The sequence below is a fragment of the Lampris incognitus genome, chromosome 16 (assembly GCF_029633865.1).
Source record: "Lampris incognitus isolate fLamInc1 chromosome 16, fLamInc1.hap2, whole genome shotgun sequence".
In the NCBI taxonomy this organism is placed as follows: Eukaryota; Metazoa; Chordata; class Actinopteri; order Lampriformes; family Lampridae; genus Lampris; species Lampris incognitus.
In genome coordinates this window covers 43,396,356-43,421,493 of record NC_079226.1, presented here as the reverse complement: position 1 = coordinate 43,421,493, position 25,138 = coordinate 43,396,356, and the positions used below count along the sequence as shown (strand labels likewise).

The 25,138-nt window shown below is 44.8% G+C and overlaps 1 protein-coding gene across 1 annotated transcript in view; it reads right to left on the bottom strand.

Annotated features, from left to right (window-relative positions):
• The window catches only part of kiaa1109 (KIAA1109 ortholog), a 244,713-nt gene that overhangs the window by 35,482 nt on the left and 184,093 nt on the right, over nt 1–25,138 (bottom strand). The window contains exons 57-66 of the mRNA XM_056296251.1: nt 24,346–24,514; nt 21,793–22,004; nt 18,583–18,781; nt 18,194–18,253; nt 16,470–16,696; nt 10,552–10,682; nt 10,197–10,320; nt 9,900–10,012; nt 5,337–5,427; nt 1,221–1,280 (exon numbers count right to left, since the gene is read on the bottom strand). Of these exons, the coding sequence (XP_056152226.1) occupies nt 1,221–1,280; nt 5,337–5,427; nt 9,900–10,012; nt 10,197–10,320; nt 10,552–10,682; nt 16,470–16,696; nt 18,194–18,253; nt 18,583–18,781; nt 21,793–22,004; nt 24,346–24,514 (1,386 nt within the window). The remainder of the gene's footprint in view (nt 1–1,220; nt 1,281–5,336; nt 5,428–9,899; nt 10,013–10,196; nt 10,321–10,551; nt 10,683–16,469; nt 16,697–18,193; nt 18,254–18,582; nt 18,782–21,792; nt 22,005–24,345; nt 24,515–25,138) is intronic.

The window sequence follows — 25,138 nt, the reverse complement described above, 5'->3', positions numbered from 1 at the left end:
AGAAATGTTTAGTTCTTCATTAACATTAGTTTATTATGCATCCTTTCACTGACTTTGCACAACCGATCTACTACTACTACTACTGCTTTCGGCTGCCCCTGTTAGGGGTCACCACAGCGGATCATCCATTTCCATCTCTTCCTGTCCTCTGCATCTTCCTCTGTCACACCAGCCACCTGCATGTCCTCCCTCACCCTTTTTGGCCTTCCTCTTCCCTGGCAGCTCCATATTCAGCATCCTTCTCCCAATATACCCAGCATCTCTCCTCCACACATGTCCAAACCATCTCAATCTTGCCTCTCTTGCTTTGTCTCCAAACCGTCCAACCTACGTGGTCCCTCTAATATATTGTCGTTCCTTAGCATCTTCAACTCTGCCACCTACAGCGCCGCCTCCTGTCTTTTCATCAGTGCCACTGTCTCCAAACCATATAACATAGCTGGTCTCACAACCATCTTGTAAACCTTCCCTTTAACTCTTGCTGGTACCCTTCTGTCACAACTCACTGCTGACACTCTTCTCCACCCACTCCACCCTGCCTGCACTCTCTTCTTCACCTCTCTTCTGCACTCCCTGCTACTTCGGAGAGTTGACCCCCAAGTATTTAAACTCATCCACTCATCCACCTCTACTCCTTGCATCCTCACCATTCCACTGTCCTCCCTCTCATTCATGCATAGTATGTATTCCATCTTGCTGCTACTGACTTTCATTCCTCTTCTCTCCAGTGCATACCTCCACCTCTCCAGGCTCTCCTCCACCTGCACCCTACTCTCGCTACAGATCACAATGTCATCCACAAATATTATAGTCCACTGAGACTCCTGCCTGATCTCAACCATCAACCTGTCCATCACCAGTGCAAACAGGAAAGGGCTCAGACAATGAACCCTTTCTTGTTCAGATGATACAGTAAAGAGATGGGTCACAACACATCCACTGTTTTACATCGCCTTCCTCTTTGTCATGGCTCTGTGGGCTCGGTTGTCATTAACTATTTATTTTGAAAAGTGCATTACTAGTTGGATTAGAACTGGTTATAGTAAAATTTGTTTCAAGGTCATGACTTGAGATTTGGGACAGCTATCATTTCACCATCTTGTTTTGAAATTTGCATATTCAACATCAAATTATCATTGTCCAAGTTAATCAAGAAGTAAAGTAGGAAAGAAAATCTGGTATTAGTTTAGCACCCCCCCCCCATCTTGGATTTGTTATACCTTGAATACCTCTCCAGGACTGACAGACGTGTTTGTGGATTCCATGGCCTGACTATTAATCTTCATTTGAATAAAAGAGAAATCAACAGTTAGCTCATTCAAAGGAAAGGAAACGATGAGAACACTGCAAATGACATTAAAATATCAAACTTTTGTGAGCACAATGCCCTCAAACTGCCCGAAAATAAGGTGTGAAATACATCATTCTAGTAATGTGGACACCAGAAGAGCCTGTGCTGAACACTTGCCCACGACTCTTCTGTGATAGTGACGGACATATATAAACACAGCGCTGCAGACTTTTCCACTGGTGCCACCATCAGTTGGAATTTGTGGTGCTGGTGCCACCATCAGTTAGAATTGGTGGTGTTGGTGCCACCATCAGTTGGAATTGGTGGTGTTGGTGCCACCATCAGTTGGAATTGGTGGTGTTGGTGCTACCATCAGTTAGAACTGGTGGTGTTGGTGCCACCATCAGTTGGAATTGGTGGTGTTGGTGCCACCATCAGCTGTAATTGGTGGTAATGGTGCCAGCAGAAATGTTGGGAACATAATGAACTTCACATTTAGGAATGAAAGACCCAGTGTGTTTCTTTGGAATAAATACATGTCATACATGCAGGTCACCACATCTAACAGCACTCTCCAGAAGTGTAGGCGGGTCTATCTTTCCTCCTCAACAGCCCTTTAACTTTCAAGTTGACAGCAAGTCGAGCACGCAAGGAGAACAGGTACATTTTAAACACAGAGCATCTTCAAAGTGTAAATTGTAAGCCATACATCCTGAATAGAGCAACTCATTTAATACATAATGTGTGTTTGTACACAGCCCCATCTATCATCAGCAGAACTTCATCACGATAAAGCTCAGGGAGGTTCTGTAGTGGCAACCCAAGTCAAAGTACACAAGGGCAAATACATAGATCATCCAGGCCGGCCAGCCATATCATGGACCTGTGGGGCAGTTAAGATGATAGAATCAGGAACATTTTATTTGTCATTTCACTTCATGCACTTGCATACACGAAATGAAACAAAATGCCGTTTCTCCCAGCCCACAGCAGTACAACACAAAGACAACAACACATCCAGAAACTACAAGAACACACATATCCAAGCTAACACATATATCCAAACTAAACAAAGAGTCACTGTCCAAGGGAGCAAACGCCAGCCAGGATGAATGTCAGAACTGCCGGTCTGCATGGGCTAGCAGATAGCTAAGCCCACCCCGCTTCTGCGTCCTTTCAGACCGCCCTCGGTGTTTCCTCCATGGCTGCAGCTCCAGGCAGGGGCCGTGGTCTCGGGTCCCACCGAACAAAGCAGACCAAGCTTTCACAGCCGATCCAGCACCAGATCTCCCAGCCAGACGCAAACAGAGCCATAGATATGAGTGACTCTTTTAGCCACTTATCTATGGTTCTGTTAGCGACGGGCGTTGGTAAACATCGGAACACAAAGAGCCATGGACATCTATAGCTCTGACAACGACTCCAAGAGGATAAATTCTGAGTCTCATCACCAGCCAGTCAGACTAGCTTGGTCTGGTCAGAAAGGCACGAACTGAGGAAGCCCCCTGGATGAGAGGCGAAACGTCTTCACAGATATATACCAAGTCCAGTTGTACTTGATTCAACTCCTTTGGGTAAAACCAGAGAGTTTCTGGTTTAGGTTTTGGTAAAACCAGAGAGCTTCTGGTTTAGGTTTTGGAGATAAACACATGGCTGTATTTTAAACTAATACGGCAGCTCACGACCTGCTTGAACTGGTCAGACTGTACTTACATAACCGAGTTAATAATCAAACTATGCGGCTGCAGACACCTTCAGATGATGCAGACGGCATGTCGACTGCCATCATTGTGTCTTTCCTACACACACATTAAACACACACAGGAACAACTGTGATAAGAATTAAACAGCATCACTAGAGAAGGTGCTGCAAAGTGTACGCATCAAGTTTACTTCTGGAACCTGAGCACATATTGCGAATGATGAGGGCCCCCCCCCTTTTTCTCCATAATTGTATCCAGCCAATTACCCCACCCTTCTGAGCCGTCCCCATCGCTGCTCCACCCCCTCTGCTGATCCGGGGAGGGCTGCAGACTACCACGTGCCTCCTCCCATACATGTGGAGTCACTGGCCGCTTCGGAGTTTCACCAGGGGGACGTAGCACGTGGGAGGATCACGCTATTCCCCCCAGTTCCCCCTTCCCTCCGAACAGGTGCCCCGACCGACCAGAGGAGGCGCTAGTGCAGCAACCAAGTCATATACCCACGTCCAGCTTCCCACCCGCAGACACGGCCAATTATGTCTGTAGGGACACCTGACCAAGCTGGAGGTAACACGGGGATTCGAACCGACAATCCTCGTGTTGGTAGGCAACGGAATAGACTGCTACGGTATCCGGATGCCTATGGATGAGTTCTTAAAGTTCTCATGAAATGGCTAGCAGACAGCAACCTGACTGCATATTCACGGGTTTCCTGTAAAAACAGGAAGCTAGGGAGGGACTTGTTGTGGATATTGACTGGCGTTCACAGTAGCCAATAACGCTGAATGCACCGCGAACGGAAGGGGCCCCGTGAGACGGTGTCTGACGGCATGCCGCATGGTGGGCCGGCGGAAGGGACTGGGTATGGCGGTGTGTGGCGGTGACTCCGGACACACGCCAGGCTGCTCTTGCAGATCTCCCCGGCAGGGGGGCTCCTGATTGCGGGAGCTGGTACAAAACAAAAAAACAGCGACGACCTATAACTGCTAGCCAGCTTGTAGGTGCTGTGCACCAGCTGGTAACTGGCAGACTTTACAATCATGGGGAGGGACATAAAAAAATCAATAAAGTGTTTCATAGGACGCGAAATTAGTATATGCCCCCGACTGCAGGTTGAACCATCAACCTTTTTTTTAATGGTTTTCCAGGAAATGACAAACTCTAAAATACCATTAAGACTACCTACACAACAACTTCTTGTCATGGCTGGGTCAGATACTGGTGTACAGGTGACAATAAGTGCAAAACGTATGTGACATGACACACATGGACATGAAGAATGAGATGAGGCCCTGTAACCTTGGCCAACACCAGCTGCGATGAAAGAATAACCACAAGGCTCCTTGTGTGTCTGACATTCTTGTGTGTGAGACATTCTTGTGTAGGAAGTGGGGTTGTTGTGAAGCGTCTAGTGTGTTGGTGTAGTGTTGTGTGTCTGTCACGTGTCACTCTCAACCTTCACCGCTGGCTAGCAGAAATGTGAACAGAAGAGCCGAGCACCTAAGTCTCTCCCTGCCAGTACATAGCCTCTCCAACAGCAAGCCCTATGTAGCGCCTCCTCGTGGCAACACACTGTAACTGGGTACACCTTGGACCCTGGCTGAACTACAAGGGACTCGGGGGAGGTCTGGCCCCTAGACGTACGGTATGCAGGCCCACTGGCATGTGGATATACCCTGATGCCCACGAACCAGCCCCCAGCTATGGGTTAAATAGTGCCACCTAGTGGACACCTCGGGAAAGGAATAGGCTATGGGAGTAAACCCTTACACAACATCAACGTCCAGTGTTGTTGTTTGTGTGTTGTGTGTTTCTTGCCCTTTCGTATGTGTTTAAGTGGGAGAGTACTGCTGGTGTCGTGTGTGGCTGCTGCTTCTCCCTCTCGTAACCCCCCTTCCCATCCACCCTGTATGTTTGCCCCCCTTCCCATCCACCCCTGTATGTCTGTGTTATATTTATCTGTCTTGTTTCACCCCATTTATTGTAAAGCCACTGTGAGTGTTAGAGAAGCGCTATACATGATTGATTTATTATGATTATTATGATGATGATGATGATTATTACTATTATTATCATTATTACTATTATTATTATTATGATGATTATTACTATTATTATTATTATTATTAGTACATTATTCAATAGTAAAGACAGAAGAAGGTTTACCAGGAGAACTTGCATTGTTCCAGAAGCATGTATGATCAGTCTGTCTTATTAAAGCAATGCTTAGTCAATGTTGTGTTAATGCATGACAATCCCCCTGTCTGAATCCCAGTATGCAGGTCTGAATCCCAGTACGTATGTGTGAATCCCAGTATGCATGTGTGTGGTGAGCTGATTACCGTGTCCTGGATGTTAAAGGTGACTCTGGGCCCAGGAGAGGACGCGTCCACACGGATATCTGGCAGGTCGTCTACGTCCCCTATCCTGGAACTGAGGGGAAACCAAATGGAAAACAATATTCCTGGTCAGAGACGCACTGACATGAGTACTGACATGAGTACTGACATGAATACTGGGTGTGGGTAGATAAAGAGCCACAGCAGGTGCTGGTTTTGGAGAACTTCTCCCAGCATTACAGTCTGACACAAACTCACATAACTGACAGTCTGACACAAACTCACACATGTATTCAGTTCAATTCAATTCAACTTATTGTCATTAAAAACAATGTGCAGGCACATGTTAAAAATGAAATGAGGGCTGTGGCTTCACCAAACAGTGCAAGACAGACACAGACAAACACAGCAAACACAGTATAAGATATACACACATCAAGACCAAAAGCTAAAATAAGTTACAAAAGAGCTGGAGTACAAAATATTTAAAAATATCTACAGACATTCAGTGGGCGGCCAGGTTCATATGGGCAACAGCTTGTGGAAAGAAGCTGTTTTTGAGCCTGGTAGTGCAGGCTCTGAGGCTCCTGTAGCACCTCCCAGAGCACAGGGGGGAGACCAGTCCATGGTTGGGGTGGGTGGGATCTCTGCTGATGCTCAGACCCCTTCGAAGGCAGCATTTGTGATAAATGTCTTTTATGGCTGGGAGTTGGGTACCGGTGATATTCTGGGCCGCCATGATGACCCGCTGCAGAGCTTTCTGGTCTACTGAGGTGCAGATGCCGTACCACACTGAGATGCAGATGGTCAGGATGCTCTCTATGGTGCAGTGGTAGAAGTTGGTGAGAATTTTGGGGGGGGATAGACGGGGGCTCCTCAGCCTCCTCAGGAAATGCAGGCGTTGTTGGGCCTTTTTCACAAGGGCCTGGGTGTTTAATGTCCACGAAAGGTCCTCGCTGATGTGGACTCTGTGTGGAATTCCACTGTGTGGAATTTAAAGCTGGAAACACACTCTACTTCCACCCCACTGATGTGTATGGGGGAGTGGCTGCAGCTTCTACACCTGCTGAAGTCCACAATCAGCTCCTTCGTCCTCTGCACATTGAGAACCAGACTGTTGGTAGTACACCATGATGTGAGGTGCTGAATCTCGTCCCTGTAGGCCGTCTCGTCATTGTTGGTGATACGGCCAATGACTGTGGTGTCATCTGCAAACTTAACTATAACATTTGAAGGGTGAGTTGGCAGGCAGTCGTGGGTAAAGAGGGAGAAAAGGAGGGGGCTCAGCACACAGCCTTGATGAGCACCTGTGCTGAGGGTCAGGGTGGAGGCGGAGTGGTCACCTAACCTAACAGACTGAGGTCTGTTGGTCAGGAAGTCCAGGATCCAGTTACAGAGGGAGGGGTTGAGGCCAAGGGAGAGGAGTTTGGTGGTTAGTTTGGCGGGGATGATAGTGTTGAAGGCAGAGCTATAATCTATAAACAGCTTCCGGATGTATGTGTTTGTTAAGTTCAAGGTGGGTCAGAGCAAAGTGCAGGGCAGTGGCAATGGCATCCTCAGTAGACCTTTTGGGACGGTAGGCGAACTGATGTGGGTCGAATGTGGGGTGGGGTGGGGGGGCGGTAATGGTTTTGATGTGAGCCAGAGCCAGTCTCTCAAAGCACTTCATGGCAACGGGGGTGAGTGCTATGGGTCGGTAGTCATTCAGACATGTGGATGTTGGTTTCTTGGGGACAGGAATGATAGAGGTGGTCTTAAAGCATGCCGGGACTCTGGATTGGGCCAGTGAGAGGTTAAATATAGTTGTGAAGACCTCAGCCAGCTGGTTGGCACATTCCCGGAGGACCTGACCCGGTATGCCGTCCGGTCCGGCAGCCTAAGTTATCGGTAGCAAAAATGAGTCTCACCTCTCCAAATAACAGTAACGGATTACCTCTCAATCCATTTTGTCCACTGACAATTACATCATTGTTCAAACCTGTGCTCAGTAAAGACTCTGGACTGGACTCATAACTGGACTGGACTCATAGCTGGCTCCCACAGTATACTTCAAGTTTATTACATGTAATTGTAATAGCAATCTAAAGGGTATTTCTGGTATGGATTTCTTTTTTTTGGGGGGGGGATTTCCCCCCCTTTTTTGCCCCAATTGTACACGGCCAATTACCCCACTCTTCCGAGTCGTCCCGGTCGAGGCTCCACCCTCTCTGCCGATCCGGGGAGGGCTGCAGACTACCACATGCCTCCTCTGATACATGTGGAGTCACCAGCCACTTCTTTTCACCTGACAGTGAGGAGTTTCACCAAAGGGACGTAGCGCATGGGAGGATCACGCTATTCCCCTCAGTTCCCCCTCCCCCCCGAACAGGCGCCCTGATTGACCAGAGGAGGCACTAGTGCAGTGACCAGGACACATACCCACATCCGTCTTCCCACCCCAAGACATGGCCAATTGTGTCTGTAGGGACGCCCACCAAAGCTGGAGGTAACACGGGGATTCGAACCGCCGATCCCCATGTTGGTAGGCAATGGAACAGGCCACCACACCACCCAGACACCCACCTGGTATGGATTTTTAAAGTTTTTTTTTCCACTTTACTACGTAAATTCCTGACTATTATAACAATCTAATGACTCCTGCACACAACATGTGATGAAGTCTTCTGACCGTGTCACACAGACTACATGAAAAAGGTGATTATGTGCCTACATCACACAGGGTTCAACTTAGAAAACGAGACACCATGTGAGAATGACCTTCATTCAGATGTGATATGTCATACTGGTCAACCATGGGGGGAATTAGCCTGGCTTCCCCCAGGTAAGGAGTACACTCGGGCAGTTAGATTTACTACTGTAGTTCATCCGACGTCTTCTCTCTTTAGGGGAGCAGTTTACCCTTAACTGAACTAACAACTTACCAGATATCACAGAAAGATGACTCAGTTCACCTGGACACAATGTTAATGAGAGAAATGGTTCAACTTCCCACATAATCTAGGTTTTTAACAGATCACCAGGGGAAGATGGTTTCCCCCTGAATTTTATAGAGAATTTAAGGATCTTTTCATCCATCTCATCATGGATTTCATTAACTTGGCATCTAAAATTCACACTTTCCCCAAACCATTCCCTACTGCCATAATCACTGTGATTCACAAAGAAATAAAAAATAAAAAGAGACCCATTAAAGTGCGCTTCATTTCGGCTTATTTCATTATTAGATTTAGACAATAAATTGATCTCTAAGGCTCTACATAACAGGCTTGTCCAATATTTGCCACAATTAATCCAGGTAACTTTAGACAGTGTAGAACAATTTTAACCCACATTTTATTGCAGATCATACATTTTACTCACAAACTATATAATATTAAACCTCCTCATAATATTTATATATATATTTCAAGTAATTATGTCTTTTTCAAAGAAGGTCCATAGTGTCGATTATGTTTTTGTTGCTGCCTATTTCTGATATTTTTTTCCAAAAAATTTAGACTTTTTCAAAGCAAACCTGTAGCACAGCATCTACTGAACAGGAACATGTTACCTATGTATGTTCTGGGTTGCTACCAAGATGCTTAAAAATGAACTAGGTCGGAGCGTGTGGCGGTCTATTTCGTTGGGGATCGCCGGTTCAAATCCCCATGCCACCTCTGGCTTGGTCGGGCATCCCTACAGAAACAATTGGCCATGTCTGTGGGTGGGAAGCCAGATGTGGGTATGTGACCTGGTCGCTGCACTAGTGCCTCCTCTGGTCAGTCGGGATGCCTGTTCGAGGGGGAGGGGGGAACTTGGGGGGAAAAGCGTGATCCTCCCACGCGCTACGTCCCCCTGGTGAAACTCCTCACTGTTGGGTGAAGAGAAGTGGCTGGTGACTCCACATGTATTGGAGGAGGCATGTGGTAGTCTGCAGCCCTCCCGGATCAGCAGAGGGGGTGGAGCAGAGACCGGGACAGCTCAGAAGAGTTGGGTAATTGGGCAAGTACAATTCGGGAGAAAAGGGGGGGGGGGATAAAACAAAAAAGTGCAAGCTACATTTGTGTTGCCAATTATGATTTGGCTGACCAACTTATAGTTCGGGGGAAAAAAGTTCTTATGCACCATGTATTATCCTTTTCCTACTGTGAAGACGACCATATCAATAACGGTATCTGGCTGATAGCAGGCCTAAACTGAGTATCGGCATCAGAGATCCAAGACTAAAATCCAGCACCAAAAGCCAAAAGTAAAACGCACAAATATAAGCAAAATGGGTTGGCTTAAAGTATTTTTGACATATGGAAGCTATACTTCATTAATAGTGGTTAAAAAAACTGATTCCATCTCAATTATTTTCCCCACTGACCCCAAACTGATGGTCTAAATCTGCCCTGTTCAGCAGAAGTAATGGATAGGTACTCGATATCGACCTCCAGCTTAAGATTCGTATTCTGAATCCGTACCAGCAGTGTAAATGTGATACTGTTGCATATCAATGGAAGAGTCATGTTTTTGGTAACATGGAACTTAGCATAAAACCTAATTTGTACTAAATTCAGGGGAAAGGATGCCCCCTGGTACTACCTCTGTCGGTCCATCCTCTTCAGAGGGGGTCGGCCTGCTGCTGCAGAGATGCTTTTGGAGCGGTTGTAGCTCGGCTTGTAGCCCAGGCCCCACTTGTCTTTTAGAGAGGCGGCCTTTAGAGGAGCAAATGGACACCAGGTTAGTGAAAGATTTCTCAGAATTACAGGTGCGACAAACATTCAGCTCTTGTAGGTCAGGCTGACCATACAAGACACAGAGGTAGGGGTGCAACACTTATCAAATCCATAACTCGCGAGCCTTTCGCTAGTGAAAAAGAGTGAATGGGCGTGCTCTTACCCGCATGCTGGATCGTCGCAGCTTCTTTCGGACATCTCTCCTGATGTCATTGACGGCCACAGACTCCAGCTGTTGATAGCGTTGGATCTCCTGGTTGATCGTGCCTTCGCTGGCCCCCAGTTTCCTGAGTTCAGGAAAAGTGGGCTTGGATCAGCTCAGTATATTAAGAGTGACAGACTTTGTCTTCTAATGATGTAGTTTGAATCATTTAAAACGATTATAATCTGAATTAGAGCAGGTTCAATGCTGTGCCACGGAGAAACCCTCATATCCTTGAGTAATGCAACTTCAGAAAATGAAGGTTATCTGGCTTTTTTCGCCTGAGAGGACAGCGCAGAAAGCTGAGAACTCTTACTTGAGGTCGTCGATGACTTTGGCCTGTTCGTTCAGCTCCCTTATATCCACCAGTCTCTTAGTGAATTTCCTCCCGCGAGCATCCACCACTTGGTTTCCCATCGCCATCTGCCGCCTCGGGTCAATGGCCTCCTTTTGGTAATGGAAATGTTACACAGCCACACCCATTGTACAGGTCACATTAATGTTCACCCGACTTACAAAAAAAAAACAAAAAACTAATAAAACGTTTGAACCAAAACAATTCACCACTAATCTCTGGACTTACTCTCCAGATCACTGCTCTACATAAATGTGTTGTCATCTTCCTGGTTTATTAAGGTTTATTTTTCTGTTCATTATCAGAACTATACCAGACAGAAGTGAACCAGATAAACTAACAACCCACACACCAGGTGTAACAACACAAAGAGAAAAAAAAAACACACAAGACCACCATCACCATCACCACTCCCCGTAGGTTTCAGATCTCCTGCACCACACCGCACCCACAAGAACACGTCTTCTACAAGACGGAGAATCACTGAAATAGTTCATGAAATGATTACTGCATGAGAGATTTGGTAAGTTTTATTTACTGCCACCAGGAACTGCGTCAGGGATTTATCCCCTTTTCACCCATCAACAAAGCTAAACAAGGAGTGTACTGGAATTAAATGCAAATGATTCACTTTGCTGGTATCAATCAGTGTGCAGTTTTTAACCCACAACCTGAAGTGATTAACTACACATGATTTGAATGTGAAGCGCTTCTAGAAGTGATTTTGAGGGTACAGCAGAAAAATGTTAACAACGTTGGTGACTACATACACAGCCCCAGGAGAGGGGTCTCGGGGACCTGGCATTGCCTGCTTGGGGGCGAGGCGTAGCACAGTTTAAGTAGTCTGCAGGGACAGAGACACTCTGGGGCCGCGGGCTCAGGCCCAGGATGTGATTAACCAGACGCTTCCTCAGTGTCAGCCGGGGGCTGAACTGGCCCTCTGGACTCTGTAAACAATGGCAGGCACAGTTGCATGGATAGGTCGCAGGACACGTGACCCAAGCCAGGGTTCAGCTTCAGAAACTTAGTTAGAAAGCAAACTCCATAGAATCTTACAACATACAGCGGTGTATATGAAACATCATGAAGACATGTGTTCTACGTTCTACTGTCCATGTAAATCACAGGTGTATATGAAACATCATGAAGACGTGTTCTACGTTCTACTGTCCATGTAAATCACCGGTGTATATGAAACATCATGAAGACATGTGTTCTACGTTCTACTGTCCATGTAAATCACAGGTGTATATGAAACACCATGAAGACATGTGTTCTACGTTCTACTGTCCATGTAAATCACCGGTGTATATGAAACATCATGAAGACATGTGTTCTACGTTCTACTGTTCATGTAAATCACAGGTGTATATGAAACATCATGAAGACATGTGTTCTACATTCTACTGTTCATGTAAATCACAGGTGTATATGAAACATCATGAAGACATGTGTTCTACGTTCTACTGTCCATGTAAATCACAGGTGTATATGAAACATCATGAAGACATGTTCTATGTTCTACTGTCCATGTAAATCACAGGTGTATATGAAATATCATGAAGACGTGTTCTACGTTCTACTGTCCATGTAAATCACCGGTGTATATGAAATATCATGAAGACGTGTTCTACGTTCTACTGTCCATGTAAATCACCGGTGTATATGAAATATCATGAAGACGTGTTCTACGTTCTACTGTCCATGTAAATCACAGGTGTATATGAAATATCATGAAGACGTGTTCTACGTTCTACTGTCCATGTAAATCACAGGTGTATATGAAATATCATGAAGACATGTGTTCTACGTTCTACTGTCCATGTAAATCACCGGTGTATATGAAATATCATGAAGACGTGTTCTACGTTCTACTGTTCATGTAAATCACAGGTGTATATGAAATATCATGAAGACGTGTTCTACGTTCTACTGTCCATGTAAATCACAGGTGTATATGAAATATCATGAAGACGTGTTCTACGTTCTACTGTCCATGTAAATCACAGGTGTATATGAAACATCATGAAGACATGTTCTATGTTCTACTGTCCATGTAAATCACCGGTGTATATGAAATATCATGAAGACATGATCTACGTTCTACTGTCCATGTAAATCACAGGTGTATATGAAATATCATGAAGACGTGTTCTACGTTCTACTGTCCATGTAAATCACAGGTGTATATGAAATATCATGAAGACGTGTTCTACGTTCTACTGTCCATGTAAATCACAGGTGTATATGAAATATCATGAAGACGTGTTCTACGTTCTACTGTCCATGTAAATCTCCGGTGTACATGAAATATCATGAAGACGTGTTCTACGTTCTACTGTCCATGTAAATCACAAGTCTATATAAAGGATCATGAAGACATGTTCTTCGTTCTACTGTCCATGTAAATCTCCGGTGTACATGAAATATCATGAAGACATGTTCTACGTTCTACTGTCCATGTAAATCACAGGTGTATATGAAATATCATGAAGACATGTGATCTACGTTCTACTGTCCATGTAAATCACCGGTGTATATGTAATATCATGAAGACATGTTCTACGTTCCACTGTCCATGTAAATCACAAGTCTATATAAAGGATCATGAAGACATGTTCTTCGTTCTATTGTCCATGTAAATCACAGGTGTATATGAAATATCATGAAGACGTGTTCTACGTTCTACTGTCCATGTAAATCACAGGTGTATATGAAATATCATGAAGACATGTGTTCTAGGTCTACTGTCCATGTAAATAACAAGTGTATATGAAATATCATGAAGACGTGTTCTACGTTCTACTGTCCATGTAAATCACCAGTGCATATGAAATATCATAAAGACGTGTTCTACGTTCTACTGTCCATGTAAATCACAGGTGTATATGAAATATCATGAAAACGTGTTCTACGTTCTACTGTCCATGTAAATCACAAGTCTATATAAAGGATCATGAAGACCTGTTCTTCGTTCTATTGTCCATGTAAATCACAGGTGTATACGAAATATCATGAAGACATGTTCTATGTTCTATTGTCCATGTAAATCACAGGTGTATATGAAATATCATGAAGATGTGTTGTTCGTTCTACTGTCCATATAAATCACCAGTGTATATGAAATATCATGAAGACATGTTCTACGTTCTACTGTCCATGTAAATAACAAGTGTATATGCAATATCATGAAGACCTGTTCTACGTTCTATTGTCCATATAAATCACCAGTGTATATGAAATATCATGAAGACCTGTTCTACGTTCTACTGTCCATGTAAATCACAGGTGTATATGAAACACCATGAAGACATGTGTTCTACGTTCTACTGTCCATGTAAATCACAGGTGTATATGAAATATCATGAAGACATGTGTTCTACGTTCTACTGTCCATGTAAATCACCGGTGTATATGAAATATCATGAAGACATGTGATCTACGTTCTACTGTTCATGTAAATAACCGGTGTATATGAAATATCATGAAGACGTGTTCTACGTTCTACTGTCCATGTAAATCACAATTGTATATGAAATATAATGAACACGTGTTCCAAGTTCGACTGTCCATGTAAATCACAAGTCTATATAAAGGATCATGAAGACGTGTTCTACGTTCTACTGTCCATGTAAATCACAATTGTATATGAAATATAATGAACACGTGTTCCAAGTTCGACTGTCCATGTAAATCACAAGTCTATATTAAGGATCATGAAGACGTGTTCTATGTTCTACTGTCCCTGTAAATCACAGGTGTATATGAAATATCATGAAGACATGTTCTACGTTCTACTGTCCATGTAAATAACAAGTGTATATGAAATATCATGAAGACGTGTTCTACGTTCTACTGTCCATGTAAATCACAGGTGTATATGAAATATCATGAGGACGTGTTCTACGTTCTACTGTCCATGTAAATCACAAGTCTATATAAAGGATCATGAAGACCTGTTCTTCGTTCTATTGTCCATGTAAATCACAGGTGTATACGAAATATCATGAAGACATGTTCTATGTTCTATTGTCCATGTAAATCACAGGTGTATATGAAATATCATGAAGATGTGTTGTTCGTTCTACTGTCCATATAAATCACCGGTGTATATGAAATATCATGAAGACATGTTCTACGTTCTACTGTCCATGTAAATAACAAGTGTATATGCAATATCATGAAGACCTGTTCTACGTTCTACTGTCCATGTAAATCACAAGTCTATATAAAGGATCATGAAGACCTGTTCTTCGTTCTATTGTCCATGTAAATCACAGGTGTATACGAAATATCATGAAGACATGTTCTATGTTCTATTGTCCATGTAAATCACAGGTGTATATGAAATATCATGAAGATGTGTTGTTCGTTCTACTGTCCATATAAATCACCAGTGTATATGAAATATCATGAAGACATGTGTTCTACGTTCTACTGTCCATGTAAATCACAGGTGTATACGAAATATCATGAAGACATGTTCTACGTTCTACTGTCCATGTAAATCTCCGGTGTACATGAAATATCATGAAGACGTGTTCTACGTTCTACTGTCCATGTAAATCACAGGTGTATATGAAATATCATGAAGACATGTTCTACGTTCTACTGTCCATGTAAATCTCCGGTGTACATGAAATATCATGAAGACGTGTTCTACGTTCTACTGTCCATGTAAATCACAGGTGTATATGAAATATCATGAAGACATGTGATCTACGTTCTACTGTCCATGTAAATCACAGGTGTATATGAAATATCATGAAGACGTGTTCTACGTTCTACTGTCCATGTAAATCTCCGGTGTATATGAAATATCATGAAGACGTGTTCTACGTTCTACTGTCCATGTAAATCACAGGTGTATATGAAATATCATGAAGACGTGTTCTACCTTCTACTGTCCATGTAAATTGCCGTTTTCAGCACCTTTCTGAAAGCTTTAAAGCTCAACTTAAGGACTTTTCTTGGGTCTTCCCCGAAAGCAAGGCAGAGGATTTCCGGGCCAGAACATGTGTTCTATAGTGTGTGACAGTGACTTTCATGACAACACTTAAAGTAGCTCAGCGTGTCAAAGCGTCTGGCTGAAGTAACATGAAAAATGAAGAGTGGCTGATCGTAGGTTTACAATCATGCAAACCTCCCCACTGCTTCTTCCCCAAGCACCGGCCTTTATCAGTACCCAGCTGCTGACTCCCAACAACTTCAATACTGGTAGAGCCACCATCTTGTTTTACTTCTGTCCAAGACACATAAATACCCGTTTACTATAATAATCTATTAACACCCACCCAGGATGGAGGATGGAGCAGGAAATTGACAGGTGGATTGGTGAAGCATCAACAGTAATGCGGACATTGTACCGGACCACTGTGGTGAAGAGGGGGTGCAGCCAAAAGGCAAAGCCCTCAACTTACCAGTTAATCTTCATTCCAACCCTCACCTATGGTCATGGTCATGAGTGACTTTTTCCTTTAATAAATGAAACGATCATTTAAAAACTATTTTGTGTTTTCTCGGGTTCTCCGTGTCTTATGTTCATCCTTGTCTTACATTTTGTATGAAGATTTGAAACCATTCAGTAGGACAAATATGCAAAAATAAAGGAAATTAGGGAGGGGGCAAATACTTTTTCATGACACTGTGACAAAAAAAATCATCAAAATCAAAATAATACATTTTGATTGTTTTTTTTTCTTCCTTCAATCGGTTGCTAGCATTGTTGAATTGGTCCATAAAAAGTTTTATTGATTACAATTTACTTGTAATAATCTACTTGAAGAACACAAACCCACAAAAGCAAAACTGGGATGCGCATCCACACATTCTCAACACGCGTGCAAGCACACAGATTCCCAGTCATGCCATCTACTTACATTGTGGATGGTGGGGGACATGGTGTCCCCTTCTTCCTCATCTGAGAGGTCTGCCATGTTGACAGAGTTGAGGTCAGTGATGTCATCCATGTCCTCTTCGCCCGTCAGGGAGGTCAATGTGTTGCCCAGGGCGTTAAGGCGTTTGCCAATGTTAGGATCCATGTGAACATCAATGCCGCACATTTTCCACAGCACGTTCAGGGTCCAGGTGCCAGCACTACTGCTTTCTGCTTTTGCAGAGAGAGATCGCAAGAAAAGAGAGATGGCAGGGGGTGGGCTAAGATTAATGTTTTTATTATTGTGATTTAAACACACTTATTTATACCATTTCTTTCTATCAGAGGGGAGGTTTAAGGGTTGACTCGCATTCATATTTCGTAGTTTAGAGCAGGGGTCCCCACCTTTTTTTGCACCGCGGACCGGTTTAATGTTGACAATATTCTGGCGGACCGGGGGAGGGTTAATAACAACCAGAATATATAGGCTTATAAGTCAATAGCATCATAAAATGTATGGATATTAAACACACACACTGTGTTAGCTGCAGCTTCCCTCAACAGTTCATGGCGCGTCCTTGGCAGCAGGCAGAATCAATTCTTCGCCGATAGTGTAAGCCTTCTTAGCCGTAGCAATACGACTAAGTAAGACGCTCTCAGAGCAGCAGCATGTGTAGAGGTGCTGGCACTCAGTACTTGCTTCCATCCTGCTTGCTCGCGTTGCTTTTGCTCAAAGAGCTCCACGGGTTTGTGTTTACATGCAGGGTGCTTGGACTCAAGGTGCTGAAGCAGTTTTGAGGCTTCATTGCCCCATTAGACAGGTTGTCTCCACATATCACACACAGGGGGCTTGGAGCATGCGAGTCATCGGTCGCAATAAAGTTGTATTTTAGGTGCAACTCATCGTATTTCCTATTGAAGGAAGCTTTATTTTTTATTTTGCTGTCTCAGCCTCTGCTGTCTCTGCGTTATCATCATCATTAGACCTTTTATCTCCCCTACCTCTTCCCAAGAAACTCTCAAGCGACGTTTGTTTTTTATCCGTACCTGTGGCAGCTAGCTTGCTGCTAGTAGCGAGTTGACTGAGTGTGTCTCTGAGTTATGAAGTTAGTTACTGCGGAATGCCACGTGAATGAGTAATAAAATTACATAACTGTACACACTTCAAGTGTCTGTTTCAAATTAAAAGCCCTCTAGCGTTACACGGTCCGGGCTTTTATTTGGATATTGTATATCATATTGTTTCCTGGCGGCACGGTGGCGCAGTGGTTAGCGCGGTCGCCTTACAGCAAGAAGGTACTGGGTTCGAGCCCCGGGGTAGTCCAACCTTGGGGGTTGTCCCAGGTCGTCCTCTGTGTGGAGTTTGCATGTTCTCCCCGTGTCTGTGTGGGTTTCCTCCGGGTGCTCCGGTTTCCTCCCACAGTCCAAAGACATGTAGGTCAGGTGAATCAGCCGTGCTAAATTGCCCCTAGGTATGAATGTGTGTGTGTGTGTATGTGGGCCCTGTGTGATGGCTTGGCGGCCTGGCCAGGGTGTGACTCCCCGCCTGCCACCCAATGGCTGCTGGGATAGGCTCCAGCATCCCCACTACCCTGAAAGCAGGATAAGCGGTTCGGATAATGGATCGATGGATATTGTTTCCTTGCGGCCTGGTAGCATATGCCCGGGGTGCCGTTCCGTGGCCCGGTGGTTGGGGACCCCTGGTTTAGAGTGCTTAAAAAAACTTACCAGCAGAGGGTTGTCCGGTAGTCCTGGAACAAACTTCATAAGTACCATCAGGGACTACACCTAAACATAAACCACACAAAGACACGTGACTGAGCATGGAGCCCACTGTTCAAAAGCTCTGTATGCATAGCATGTTCTGCTTAAATAGTCTTATTTTCTTTTATTATCATGCACCAAAGATTCAAACACATTAGTTTGTCCAGCATGAATAAATCCACAGGAACTGATTTTTATTTATGCATTGAAATTTTGTCAATTATTTTTTGTGATGATCGATGTTTTCATTTGCTAAAGTCCATTACATTAAAATGAGATGATATAACGTTGCATGGTGCCAACATGCTGAAGTCTGTACAGCCCTACGTGTCACGCCATGCTGTCCAACTCACATGCATTCATTACTAGGTCCCCGCGGACCTCGGGCTTCCAGTCATCCCAGGAGGTCTCAAAGCCCTCGGCAAAACGGATGCAGAAATTCTTGAAGTGGCCTTTGCTGACCAGGGACTCAGAGGAGCAGGCGGTGATCAGCGTGCTCTCAATGGTCAGCACCAGGGCGGAGCCTGTGTCACAGTCGATGCTGCGGCTGGTCTGCTCAGAAAGTGGTTTTTGGGGAGGGGCGGGGGTTAACCAGGCTTTGGTCAAGGAAATAAATATATACTTTTGCAACACATATTTACCTATGCAACACACACACGCAAACATATCTCCACTGTCTATGAAAAACATGTGCCCTACTGCCTGGACCACTGAAACTGTGGTGCCTGCAGTTCTGATTGTTACCCCACATAATGCGTCGGTTGACAGTTCATGAGGTTGCGGTTACTGGGGTGGAGAAACTAGAGAAGATGTTAAGCATGCCAGTTAGGGGATGGTTAGGAGTGCCGTGATCATTAAGTAGTGCAGCTTTATGTTATGAGAATTTTTTAATAAATTTATTTCTGATTTTTCCCTTTTTCCTCCCAATTTAGTGGCCAATTGATCCCTATTTTAATGCAAACACCCACCCTCGTACTGCATGCGTTCGCCAACTGCATCTCTCCAGCCGGCAGTCTCGAAGGAGACCGCCTCCCCACTTTCGTGACAAGGCGACTCCAAGCCGAACCACTGTTTTTTCCGACACACACGGAGACGCATTCACGTGACGAACACAAGCCGACTCCGCCCCCCTCTGAAGATAGCGCTGCCAATGATTGCTGCTTCATCGAGTCCAGCCATAGTCGGACCTGACGAGACCGGGGCGTGAACCCCGGTCCCCAGTGGGCAACTGCATCGACACAAAGCCGATGCTTATGCACTGGAGAGAAGAGGAATGAAAGTCAGTAGGAGCAAGACAGAATACCTATGCATGAATGAGAGGGAGGACAGTGGAATGGTCAGGATGCAAGGAGTGGAGGACGAGGATGGATGAGTTTAAATACTTGGGGTCAACCGTCCAAAGTAACGGGGAGTGCAGAAGAGAGGTGAAGAAGAGAGTGCAGGCAGGGTGGAGTGGGTGGAGAAGAGTGTCAGGAGTGAGTTGCGACAGAAGGGTACCAGCAAGAGTTAAAGGGAAGGTTTACAAGATGGTTGTGAGACCAGCTATGTTATATGGTTGGGAGACAGTGGCACTGATGAAAAGACAGGAGGTGGAGGTGGCAGAGTTGAAGATGATAAGATTTTCATTGGGAGTGATGAAGAAGGACAGGATTAGGAATGAGTATATTAGAAGAACAGCTCAGGTTGGACGGTTTGGAGACAAAGCAAGAGAGGCAAGATTGAGATGGTTTGGACATGTGTGGAGGAGAAATGCTGGGTTTATTGGGAGAAGGATGCTGGATATGGAGCTGCCAGGGAAGAGGAGAAGAGGAAGGCCAAAGAGGAGGTTTATGGATGTGGTGAGGGAGGACATGCAGGTGGCTGGTGTGACAGAGGAAGATGCAGAGGACAGGAAGAGATGGAAACGGATGAACCGCTGTGGTGACCCCTAACGGGAGCAGCCAAAAGTGGTGGTGGTGGTGGTAGTAGTAGTATTAGTAGTATTGCTCATTTGTGGTGGTGGGTTCCCAAAATGCCGTGATCATTGTTCACTGTCCATGATGCTGAAGTGTTGGCCGCTAATAGTTGCGCTGACAAGATGTACATTCAATTTTGTTGGTTTTGTGTAGTGGTGGTGGGGGGTTGTTATGGGTTTTGCACCCTGGCCCATTGTCACCATATTCCGAAGAAGGGCACACAGCTTGTGATGATGTGATTCTTTGTAAAAGAGGATTTGCATTTTGCTTAAGAAATTCATTGTTTTTGTTTTTTTTCAGTGATAACTCTTACTGTTGCCATGCTGTTTGCTCGTTGCATTAATAAGACTGGACTAGCGTCTTAACTTTGGTTGCAGAGCTAGGCTGGTAGTTTGCTTTTTACGTCGATGAGGGAAGGGGGTTCAGAGAGCCAAGGTTTGAGAGTCATGATTCGCTATCGGAGGCAAGACATACTGAATTCACTGCTGGAACAATGAACAATGTACTACCATCCATCCAGCCATCCATTATCTTAACCGCTTATCCTGCTCTCAGGGTCGCGGGAATGCTGGAGATGTACTACCGACAACGCAAAAAATACAGTCCAATGAGTTTAACGCAGTAAGGAAAATGTTATTGCTCAATACTAATCAGAATACTAAATAGTTAGCAGTGTCATTTTTCAGCTTCAAATGTAATAATCCTGGCCCTGTGATGGCCTGGTGGCCTGTCCAAGGTGTAGCCTGGCTGCCGCCCAATGACTGCTGGGATAGGCTCCAGCATCCCCACGACCCTGAGAGCAGGATAAGCTGTTCGGATGATGGATGGATGGTTGGATGGATGGATGGATGGATGGATGGATGTATCACTTGGTTTGTTATTATGGTTTTAGTGTGCCCTATTTGAGCATAGCCAGTTCTCAGTGGGTTGAGGTTCTGTGGCCTTCCGTTCACCAGTCAAGTCGTTTTACAGATTCTCCTCTTTTGGTCACAACGTCCCAAGTGCCAAGCACAAACCCTATTGTGTATGTGTATGTATGAGCCACATGGACACAGCCACTGCAGCCCAAGAGCCTTCAGTAGACCTCAGAGACCTTCAGTAGACCTCAGAGACCAGCAGAATGTCAATCAGTAGTTATAAAAACCAAGTCACAGCTAGTCAATGTCAATGCACTCGAGAGGTAGCTAGCCCGCTAACTTGCATGACGCTGCTGGACAACATCATTACAGGAGTGACCACTGATAACAACTCACTGATCGTCTATCACACGCGAGTATTAGCTGATGGGATTCGTTACCAGAAGCACATTGGTCATCTGAAATGGTTTACGTTGACAACAACGACGGTAGTTTTTTACGGGGCTACAGCTGTGTTTTCACAACAACAGCAGCTGTAATATTTTGAATAACTTTACACCAACAAAGGTTCAGTTAAAAAAAACAAAACAAGACTAGAAAACGTGAACAGAATCTTGAACACACATTTCTGAGATCTGCCAAGTGCTACCCACTAGTGAGTTACTGCACCGCTAAACAGGAATTACAAGTGCGGGTGCAGACGTCACAAAAGTAAAGCAGGCATGTTGTGGAAACATGCCCATGTAATCACCTGGGAAGTGGTAGTGATGGGCAGGCAAATGCCGAGGTCGTTGACGGTCAGCTGCAGGAAGAGGGTGCTGAAGGCCTGGGCGGACGTCTGCTGGATGCCGGGCAACTTGTCCACCACCTCCTTGGTGGCCATGTGGATGTCCTTGTTGAGGGCCAGCCTCTGTTCGTTCCAGTTGTCGTAAGCGGCCTTGTAATTAAGCCAGAAGAGCACAGCTGTCCGACGGCATCGGAAGAAAACGATGATGTCATCAAGGTGAAGTAAGATAATCAACATTATGTAAACAAGTCACACCAGGCTGAACTAGTTCACAAGTTACTTCAACTGAAAAATGTCAAAAGCACAATTCTTGGGTTTTACGTTTAGTGTCAGCTAAAGGGAAAATTCACCGATGGTTTTGTGCATGTGCATCAGTACTGACATGTAACGTAGTCGACCGAAGCAATAAAATCCTAACTGTGTGCTACACTGACGGAGAAATCGGTGTTGTGTTGCTCAGAGACTTTCCCACAGCACTTACACATGCCACAATACAGTCTGTATCATCGTCCATACCAGCCTCGGCGCTGCTGATGTGGAACGTAACCTTCAGCAATGGAGATGTAGCTGAGTCAATACATATGTCAGTGTGTGTTTGTTAAGAAACTAACTGGCACCAAAATTAACATTTTAACAACTTTAATACTTTTTTCCAAACAATTTAAAATGGCCACTGTCCAACGCCTGTAAATACTGCAGGTGGTAGTCATGGTGTGTCTGTAACAGCATCTGTAACCAGACATGTTGGACATAACCACACATCAAGTTTAGACTATTTGTCTGCACTGGAGGACGCTAGTGTGGTTCTAGGACAGAGTGATGAACTTCATGAAGGAAATGACGCGACCAACACACGTCATCAACACTGACATGACGTGCACTATCACACACAAATTATGAGACGGTCATATTGACCGCTCATGGTGGTTTTAGGTGGATCTTATCATAACTTGTATTGTGTGCATTTGATCTAAAACTCAATTTAATGCAATTATGTGTAATTTTAGGGGAATTCAGGGAGCGGCAGGTCTGTATATTTTCATTTCACAAAGTTATTAAACTTTGAAAATCCAAAACGGTCATACTGAACATCTTGGTGGTTCTAGTTAACATGCATGTCTTTTTGGTGGTGGAGGAAACTGCAGCACCTGGAGAAAACCCACCACAGACACGGGGAGAACATGCAAACTCCACACAGAGGACGACCCCCAAGGTTGGACTACCCAAGGGTTCGAACCCAGGACCTTCTTGCTGTGAGACCACAGTGCTAACCACTGGACCACCCTGCCGTCGGTTCATGTACTATTCCTGTCACAGGTAGACAGTGATAAGGGTGAAAAACGGTGAATTTTCCCTTTAAGAGGTCAGGTCAAGTCAGTGTGATTCAAGTTCATACCCTGGATTTAACCACCAGAACCACCTACTCTCAAGAACACTAGGCACTATGGGAGGTGTAGGCATAGTATAATATAAAAAGAACAGTAGGCACTATGGGAGGTGTAGGCATAGTATAATATAAAAAGAACACTAGGCACTATGGGAGGTGTAGGCATAGTATAATATAAAAAGAACAGTAGGCACTATGGGAAGTGTAGGCATAGTATAATATAAAAAGAACAGTAGGCACTATGGGAGGTGTAGGCATAGTATAATATAAAAAGAACAGTAGGCACTATGGGAGGTGTAGGCATAGTATAATATAAAAAGAACAGTAGGCACTATGGGAAGTGTAGGCATGGTATAATATAAAAAGTGCTCGCCCGGCATGCCGAGTGAGCACAATATTTGTACTGGCAACCCTAGCAAGAACCCCTAGTATGAACTGTCATTGTCGCTGCCTGAACCGAATAACCCTTGAGCTAGACATCTCCAAAAGTTGAATCGGTTGAATCCTCTGTGAAGTACACATGGCCATGGTAAGTCTAGATAATGGTCACGGTAATTTGCATATGGTTTGGGTCGTTGGTCATTGATTTGGGTTGTTATGCCACCGTATTGTTTATAACAGTCAGTCAGTTGAGACTGAAGAGATCACTTAGGGCCCTGACACACCAGGCTGACGGTCGGCTGTTGGCCAATGTCGGGCCGTCGGTGAGTGTCTGTGACCCTAGATTTGCAGTGTGTCCTGCACCATCGGCACTAGTCGGACCCGTCAGCAGCTTTTCAGCGGATTCAGCATGTTGAATGGGCGGAGACCGTCGGTGAGAGAGATCACTCTGATTGGCTGTTCAGCATAGTGAATCAGTGCAGAACGTACATGCTAGTTGGCTGTCGTCTAGGTGACGTGAGGCGACGCAACAGTCAACCTTCGTCACCGCTAGTCGGTTTGGTGTGTCTGGGCCCTTAGATGAGTGATGAAAAAGATGAAGCCGTATACTCCTACTAAGCTTTGTGTCCAGATGAACTGATTCAACTTTCTAAGATGTCTCCAGCTGGATTACTGAGCATGCATCAAGACACCTTGAGCTTCATAATCACAAATATGATGCAGAGATGCTTTAATTCATTGAGTCAAACCTCTGTCAAATGCCACGGGCTGTGCAAAAACAATCGGCCTGTTGAGCGTGATGAGGACCGCCTCCTTGTCCGAGCAGCCGCTGATCTCCTCCTGAAGGGCGTTCCTTAGGCCGATACGAGTGCAGAAGTAGGCCACCTGATGGAAATCTGAGCCTGCTTCTTCATACACCTGAGTAGTGGAAGTGTGCATGTGTGTGTGGCAGTGTCAGTCACAATCAAGCACCAGCAGGCCTGGCCTCCCATTAGTTCTGTACTGTCTTACACAAGAGAGTTGTTAACGTCATACACCTGTCTGGATAAGTCCACTACCTCCTGTATGAGTGTATGTGAGTGTGCGTTCATTTATAAAAGCACAAAGAAAGCTTAAGCCTATCGCTATTTCCTCACATAGTTTCATGTTTACTGACACTCATGCATGTCTTCATACTGGACACGCAGCGCCAGCTCGCCATCTAGAGGTGACTGCAAATCATGGGGGACAAATCCACAATCCTCCTACAGTGCATAAGAAAGCGTCACAGCTCAGCAGAGGCTAACGTGACGCTGAAGTAGTCCATAATAATGAATCTGAGTGGCCATTTTAACAAGGTAAAGTCATTGTTACTGATAAAGTCCCCCCTCAGCCAGGAACATGCTGGAGGATTTAGAGCCGACTACACCCCTGATCTGGCCACGTCGACTCAAGTCACCAAGGACCTTACCTTGTGGTGTACAGGGGGTTAAGATTCAAATCGCTTGTCCCCTGACTGAGTCGTTGACCATCTGGAGCTGCCATGATTATATCAGACAGGTT